The sequence below is a fragment of the Anopheles marshallii genome (genome assembly GCF_943734725.1).
Source record: "Anopheles marshallii chromosome X unlocalized genomic scaffold, idAnoMarsDA_429_01 X_unloc_26, whole genome shotgun sequence".
Taxonomy (NCBI): Eukaryota; Metazoa; Arthropoda; class Insecta; order Diptera; family Culicidae; genus Anopheles; species Anopheles marshallii.
In genome coordinates, this window is record NW_026525846.1 from 13,200 (window position 1) to 22,205 (window position 9,006).

Here is a 9,006-nt window from a genome sequence, read left to right on the forward strand (position 1 = left end):
ATTGCACTTTTTACTATTTTGGGTGCTTTAAAATGATGTTTTGAAGAGTCTCTGAAAAAAACTTGTTTTGACCGAATCGACCCAGTCGAAACGAAAAAAGTCATATTTCAATAGGCAGCTCCATACAAGTTTGAGTGGTAACATTGAAAATTTAGTTTGCAAAAAAGTTTCCCAAATTGGTTTTGTATTGCACTTTTAACTATTTTGGATGCTTTAAAATGATGTTTTGAAGAGTCTCTGAAGAAAACTTGTTTTGACCGACTCGACCCAGTAGAAACGAAAAAAGTCACATTTTAATAGGCAGCTCCATACAAGTTTGACTGGTAACATTGAAAATTTAGTTTGCAAAAAAGTTTCCCAAATTGGTTTTGTATTGCACTTTTAACTATTTTGGGTGCTTTAAAATGATGTTTTGAAGAGTCTCTGAAGAAAACTTGTTTTGACCGACTCGACCCAGTCGAAACGAAAAAAGTCACATTTTAATACTTGTTTTGAAAAAGTCTGAAGAAAACTTGTTTTGACCGACTCGACCCAGTCGAAACGAAAAAAGTCACATTTTAATAGGCAACTCCATACAAGTTTAAGTGGTAACATTGAATTTTTAGTTTGCAAAAAAGTTTCCCAAATTGGTTTTGTATTGCTCTTTTTACTATTTTGGGTGCTTTAAAATGATGTTTAGAAGAGTCTCTGAAAAAAACTTGTTTTGACCGACTCGACCCAGTTGACACGGAAAAAGTCACATTTTAATAGGCAGCTCCATACAAGTTTGAGTGGTAACATTGAAAATTTAGTTTGCAAAAAAGTTTCCCAAATTGGTTTTGTATTGCACTTTTTACTATTTTGGGTGCTTTAAAATGATGTTTAGAAGAGTCTCTGAAAAAAACTTGTTTTGACCGACTCGACCCAGTTGACACGGAAAAAGTCACATTTTAATAGGCAGCTCCATACAAGTTTGAGTGGTAACATTGAAAATTTAGTTTGCAAAAAAGTTTCCCAAATTGGTTTTGTATTGCACTTTTTACTATTTTGGGTGCTTTAAAATGATGTTTTGAAGAGTCTCTGAAAAAAACTTGTTTTGACCGACTCGACCCAGTTGACACGGAAAAAGTCACATTTTAATAGGCAGCTCCATACAAGTTTGACTGGTAACATTGAATTTTTAGTTTGCAAAAAAGTTTCCCAAATTGGTTTTGTATTGCACTTTTTACTATTTTGGGTGCTTTAAAATGATGTTTTGAAGAGTCTCTGAAAAAAACTTGTTTTGACCGACTCAACCCAGTTGACACGGAAAAAGTCACATTTTAATAGGCAGCTCCATACAAGTTTGACTGGTAACATTGAAAATTTAGTTTGCAAAAAAGTTTCCCAAATTGGTTTTGTATTGCACTTTTAACTATTTTGGGTGCTTTAAAATGATGTTTTGAAGAGTCTCTGAAGAAAACTTGTTTTGACCGACTCGACCCAGTCGAAACGAAAAAAGTCACATTTTAATACTTGTTTTGAAAAAGTCTGAAGAAAACTTGTTTTGACCGACTCGACCCAGTCGAAACGAAAAAAGTCACATTTTAATAGGCAACTCCATACAAGTTTGAGTGGTAACATTGAACATTTAGTTTGCAAAAAAGTTTCCCAAATTGGTTTTGTATTGCACTTTTTACTATTTTGGGTGCTTTAAAATGATGTTTTGAAGAGTCTCTGAAAAAAACTTGTTTTGACCGACTCGACCCAGTTGACACGGAAAAAGTCACATTTTAATAGGCAGCTCCATACAAGTTTGAGTGGTAACATTGAATTTTTAGTTTGCAAAAAAGTTTCCCAAATTGGTTTTGTATTGCACTTTTTACTATTTTGGGTGCTTTAAAATGATGTTTTGAAGAGTCTCTGAAAAAAACTTGTTTTGACCGACTCAACCCAGTTGACACGGAAAAAGTCACATTTTAATAGGCAGCTCCATACAAGTTTGACTGGTAACATTGAAAATTTAGTTTGCAAAAAAGTTTCCCAAATTGGTTTTGTATTGCACTTTTTACTATTTTGGGTGCTTTAAAATGATGTTTTGAAGAGTCTCTGAAAAAAACTTGTTTTGACCGACTCGACCCAGTCGAAACGAAAAAAGTCACATTTTAATAGGCAGCTCCATACAAGTTTGAGAGGTAACATTGAAAATTTAGTTTGCAAAAAAGTTTCCCAAATTGGTTTTGTATTGCACTTTTAACTATTTTGGATGCTTTAAAATGATGTTTTGAAGAGTCTCTGAAGAAAACTTGTTTTGACCGACTCGACCCAGTCGAAACGAAAAAAGTCACATTTTAATAGGCAGCTCCATACAAGTTTAAGTGGTAACATTGAAAATTTAGTTTGCAAAAAAGTTTCCCAAATTGGTTTTGTATTGCACTTTTTACTATTTTGGGTGCTTTAAAATGATGTTTTGAAGAGTCTCTGAAAAAAACTTGTTTTGACCGACTCGACCCAGTCGAAACGAAAAAAGTCACATTTTAATAGGCAACTCCATACAAGTTTGACTGGTAACATTGAAAATTTAGTTTGCAAAAAAGTTTCCCAAATTGATTTTGTATTGCACTTTTTACTATTTTGGGTGCTTTAAAATGATAATTTGAAGAGTCTCTGAAAAAAACTTGTTTTGACCGAATCGACCCAGTCGAAACGAAAAAAGTCATATTTTAATAGGCAGCTCCATACAAGTTTGAGTGGTTACATTGAAAATTTAGTTTGCAAAAAGTTTCCCAAATTGGTTTTGTATTGCACTTTTAACTATTTTGGGTGCTTTAAAATGATGTTTTGAAGAGTCTCTGAAGAAAACTTGTTTTGACCGAATCGACCCAGTCGAAACGAAAAAAGTCACATTTTAATAGGCAGCTCCATACAAGTTTGAGTGGTAACATTGAAAATTTAGTTTGCAAAAAGTTTCCCAAATTGGTTTTGTATTGCACTTTTAACTATTTTGGGTGCTTTAAAATGATGTTTTGAAGAGTCTCTGAAGAAAACTTGTTTTGACCGACTCGACCCAGTCGAAACGAAAAAAGTCACATTTTAATACTTGTTTTGAAAAAGTCTGAAGAAAACTTGTTTTGACCGACTCGACCCAGTCGAAACGAAAAAAGTCACATTTTAATAGGCAACTCCATACAAGTTTGAGTGGTAACAATGAAAATTCAGTTTGCAAAAAAGGTTCCCAAATTGGTATTGTATTGCACTTTTTACTATTTTGGGTGCTTTAAAATGATGTTTTGAAGAGTCTCTGAAAAAAACTTGTTTTGACCGACTCAACCCAGTTGACACGGAAAAAGTCACATTTTAATAGGCAGCTCCATACAAGTTTGACTGGTAACATTGAAAATTTAGTTTGCAAAAAAGTTTCTCAAATTGGTTTTGTATTGCACTTTTTACTTTTTTGGGTGCTTTAAAATGATGTTTTGAAGAGTCTCTGAAAAAAACTTGTTTTGACCGACTCGACCCAGTTGACACGGCAAAAGTCACATTTTAATAGGCAGCTCCATACAAGTTTGAGTGGTAACATTGAAAATTTAGTTTGCAAAAAAGGTTCCCAAATTGGTTTTGTATTGCACTTTTTACTATTTTGGGTGCTTCAAAATGATGTTTTGAAGAGTCTCTGAAAAAAACTTGTTTTGACCGACTCGACCCAGTTGACACGGAAAAAGTCACATTTTAATAGGCAACTCCATACAAGTTTGACTGGTAACATTGAAAATTTAGTTTGCAAAAATGTTTCCCAAATTGGTTTTGTATTGCACTTTTAACTATTTTGGGTGCTTTAAAATGATGTTTTGAAGAGTCTCTGAAAAAAACTTGTTTTGACCGAAGTTAACACAACAGTTAGCATAACGATATTTCAGCACATTCCTATCGCACACGATCGCGCATCAAACGAGATGATACATCAGCATATTTCTACCGCACACGATCGCGCCTCAAACGAGATGATACATCAGCACCACGATCGTGCCTCAAACGAGATGATACATCAGCATATTTCTACCGCACACGATCGCGCCTCAAACGAGATGATACATCAGAACCACGATCGTGCCTCAAACGAGATGATACATCAGCATATTTCTACCGCACACGATCGCGCCTCACCCTTCGGAAACGAATAGATTCGTCAGCACTTGTCTCTCATCCGCTCGTCAGAAGCCAACACTTCGTTCGAAGGCCACACATTCTTCCCAAGCGCGATTCCCACTTCCAAATCAGCATAAAAGCATAGGGAACATATCATAAGACGGTTCATTTCATCCCTAGTTCTTGTACTAGCAGGTTCTAAAGATCTGAATCCATCAAAACAACGTGAGAAAAGATAAATAAAACTATAATGTTTTTTAAAAATCTATCTCTCACGGCGTATTGATTAACTGGCGCCCGAATAGGGACCTTTAGTGAAGAAAAGTGCGAAAAGTATTCATGTGAGAGTGAAATTATCGTGTCGCAAGTACCGAGTAGTGATCACGTAAGAGTGTCAATCACACTGCGTCGCGACAACATCTTTCCCGATCGCAAATTGCAGCCGTGTGCACAGGTGCCTAAGTAGCCGGGAGCAGCTAATAACTCGTTGCCGGAGGAAAGGGATCACGCCAACACACCGAGACGGAAGGAAGTCACTGAATATCACTGGAGGCCCGAGTAACAAAATCAACCCCGTTAGAGGAGGTGAAGAAATCAACCCCGTTAGAGGAGGTGAAGAAAACAACCCCGTAAGAGGAGGTGAAGTATGAATATATTAATGTGAGTATAAAAAGTGAGTATATATATAAACCAATTCATTGCGTTTAAAGTGAGTGAAAAGTGAAAGTTCATAACAAAAAAAAAGGTGTCATTCATAACAAGGTGTTAATCGATTTAAAAAAAAGCAAAACTGGAGGATTTAATTTCAAGCCTTAAACGATTTTCCGACAGAACCGAATCGTCGGAACATAATAATAAAAAAAATCTTTGGATCTTTGGAAGTATTCTATGATGAAGTCAATAGACTTCTCTCATTGATAGCCAACCAGATAAAAACAGATGACAGATTTGTACATCCAGAAGCTTCGAAGGCTCTTATAGAAACATATAATAAGAAGGCAATAGATTCCTTCATCAGAGGTCTTGATGGAGATGTGCACAAGTTCATTAGAAATTATGAACCAACATCTTTAGCAGCAGCTTACAGTTATTGCATCTCATTCCAAAATGTAGAATGTCGTAAAATGTGGACCAAACCAAGATTGGTCAATACTCCCACAGCACCACAAAACTTGATACCATTACCAACACCCCCCTTGCCACCAAGAGCATTTAATTCGCAACGACCAATGATTGCACACAGATATAGACCACAATTCGGAAACTCGTATCAACCGAGACCACAGTTTTTACCGCGTCCCGCTTGGAATAATCAAACGAGACAACAAATTTTTCCACGCCCTATTTGGAATCAACAAAATAGAAATGCGTTCCAACACAATAGGCCAGAGCCAATGGAAGTCGATCCATCAATCAGATCGCAACAAGTGAATTATTCAAATAGACCACAAAATTCCAGTAATGCTCGACCTCAGAAAAGACAAAGATTTTTCAACATGGAAACAAACATTACCCATGATAATGACGAATACGAAAGATACATGAGAACTGTAGAAAAACAAGAAAAATCTAACGAAAATCACGAAGCTGAACTTAATTTTTTAGAATAAAATCAGCTATACCATATTTTATATACAATGGTAAAGCTGGACAACAAATAAAAATTCTAATTGATACAGGATCCAATAAGAATTTCATTAACCCAAAACATGCGAAGATTTCCCACGAAGTAACTAAACCATTTTTTGTTTCATCAGTTGGAGGAGATTTACGTATCACCAAATATTTACAAGCGAAAATGTTTGCCCCTTATTCCAACGTAAATGCTAAATTTTATCACCTACAGGAGTTAAAAACATTCGATGCCATAGTTGGCTTTGATACCATCAAATAAATGGGAGCACTTATAGATACAAAAAGCGATAATCTGATAATTAACGAAAACATAATACCTCTTTTTCTCTACTCATTACAAGAAGTTAACAGGATCGAAATAAGAGATAAACATCTGAACTATCAAGAAAAAGAAAAATTACATTCATTCCTTAACAAGTTCCAAGATTTATTTCAGCCTCCTGACGAGAGGTTGCCATTCACAACAAAAATCGAAGCAACTATATCAACGAATGATACCGAACCTGTTTACTGTAAGTCGTACCCATACCCCTTCTCTCTCAAACAAGAAGTGGAGACACAAATCAAAAAACTGTTAGATAATGGCATAATCCAACCATCTAGATCGCCATATAACTCACCATATAACCGGATTTGTTCACACCGACTGAGAGCCTACCGGCGCCTTCAACAACGATTTTACTGCCAACCCTCCTGGTAACCGTCGTCACATCGAATGGCAATAAGATGATAGCACGAGCATTATTGGACGGCGGTGCGCAAGTCAACCTGATTACCGAGCGAGTAGTGCAAGGAGTACGAGCTCAAAGGCAACGGGAGGACTTGGCGATTGGTGCAGTGGGCAGGAGCTGCCAGCCTTCATCACATTCGGTAAACGTAATAAGTTGGATAGTACCCAAAAAGGCTGATGCCTCTAACGAAAAAAAAATCGACTTGTGATCGATTATAGGAAGCTGAATCTTAAAATCAAAAGCGAGAGATACCCTATACCTGACACTTCAACAGTCCTTGCAAATTTAGGTAACAATAAATATTATACCACACTTGATGATGTTCTCAGAGAACATATTGGAAAAATTTGTCATGTGTACATCGACGACATAATTAGTTTTTGGAAAAACATTTGACGAGCATCTGAAAAATTTAGAAACTGTTTTAAACACATTGTTAAGGAATGAATCATAGGGCATAGACGTTAAAATTATAGCAACCCGCAAAGGGCAATGTATGCGTATGAATAAAGTCAGTAGCAATCGGAAAGCCAAACGGTGAACACCTTTTTTAAAGCAAATTTCGCGTACATAAAAATTTGGTCCTTCGAACCGGATATCCGTAAAACCGGATAGTTACGTAAACTGGTAGTTTAACCGTTCTTTGTTGAAAATAAAAATGTCGAACCCAGAAATGTCGGAATTCTCTGGAGTGCAAGCTACATCGAGCCCAAACGACTCGGTATCGAATGTGATCCAACGGGGTCAAGCACATTTAATGCGTAGATTAGATTCTCTAAAGAACGCTATCCAAGCCGCTAGAGATACGGATTCTTCATATGTAGAGGAATGGACGGAACGATTAAGTGTGATAGTGTCCGCGTTCGATACAAAGCACGCGTCGTTGCTCGAGACTGTGGATGCTGCGCAGTGGGAAGCAGAAGAGAAGCGGTATGAGGAGTTTGACCGGCGTCGCTGCGAAGTATCGATACTTATAAAGAGAAGTGGAGCAGATTTGTGTGCGTCCAACACAGAAACGCAGCAGCCAGGAGTGTCAAACTCCCGATCCAAGGTGCGTTTACCTGAGATTCCGATGCCCAGTTTCAATGGTGCCTGGGAAACGTGGCCAACGTTTCGGGATTCGTTCGTTAGTATGATCGACGGGCATCCGAAATTGTCTGATGTAGACAAGTTAATGTATCTAAAGCGCGTGGTGACTAAGGAAGCAGCGCAGCTGATCGACGCAGTAGAAACTACCGCGGCGAATTATAGTGTGGCTTGGGAGCTGTTAAAAGATCGTTACGAAAACAAAAAGGTGTTAGTGCGTCGCTATCTGAACGAACTGTTCGCCATTGCACCGTCAAAAAGCGAAAGCTTCGAGGCACTCACCATTTTGATAGACAGTTTCGAACGGACCATCAAAATGGTGGAAAAGATTGGGATTATTACAAATGGCTGGAGTGTGCTTCTAGCACACATGTTATGCGAAAAATTGGATGCGAACACTCGAAAGGAATGGGAAACGCATCATCGAAGTGCAGAAGTTGCCGAATATAAAGAACTTGTGCAGTTTTTGAAGGAGCACTTAATAGTGTTACAAGGCATGCCCCAAACTAAAGAGCAACCTCTACCACACGCACACACAAACCATGGCCGAAACAAAATGAAGCAAGCGTGTGCATCAGTTAATGTTCTAGATAAAAAATGCATGTTCTGCAAACAAGAAAGCCACTCTTTCTTCAAGTGCAACACGTTTCGAAACCTGACCGTGAACCAACGATTCGACATGGTGAAAGAGAAAGGGCTTTGTTTAAACTGCTTGGCGTCAGATCATCGCGTGAGAGACTGTACTTCTAGTGTGTGTCGGGTGTGCAAACTTAAACATCACACTATGCTGCACAGGTCACCGACTGACCAGCAACGTGCTCCTGAAGCCATTGTTCCTGAAATCGCAATTGCAAGTGACTCAACTAGATCTTCGATGGTACATGTCGGCGAACCTTCTAACGCCGTTATGTTCACACCGACTGAGAGCCTACCGGCGCCTTCAACAACGGTTTTACTGCCAACCCTCCTGGTAACCGTCGTCACATCGAATGGCAATAAGATGATAGCACGAGCATTATTGGACGGCGGTGCGCAAGTCAACCTGATTACCGAGCGAGTAGTGCAAGGAGTACGAGCTCAAAGGCAACGGGAGGACTTGGCGATTGGTGCAGTGGGCAGGAGCTGCCAGCCTTCATCACATTCGGTAAACGTAATAATTCAGTCACAGTGTACTAATGTTCAATTTCCTTTAAGGTTGCACGTTCTGTCGGAGATAATGTGGAACCTTCCAGCTGCTAAGGTTGATACGCAACATTGGAAATTACCACAGAACATTAAACTGGCTGACCCGACATGTGGAGAAGTTGGCCCGATAGATATGCTTCTCGGCAGAGAGGTATATAACGAAATACTGTTGGACGGGTTAATGAGACTGCATTCAGAGGATAGTAGCTTGATGCTACAGCAAACGCTATTCGGTTGGGTAGTATCCGGAAAGGCGTCGATAGAA

The 9,006-nt window shown here is 38.4% G+C and overlaps 1 protein-coding gene across 1 annotated transcript; it reads left to right on the plus strand.

The window, feature by feature from the left end:
* Nucleotides 1-7,128: 7,128 nt before the first annotated feature.
* On the plus strand, nt 7,129-7,875 carry LOC128717281 (uncharacterized; the record flags this gene model as incomplete). The annotated part of the gene is made up of 1 exon (XM_053811428.1): nt 7,129-7,875. A coding segment is annotated over exon 1 (747 nt), but the record flags the coding sequence as incomplete, so codon positions are not given.
* Between the last annotated feature and the right edge of the window lie 1,131 nt (nt 7,876-9,006).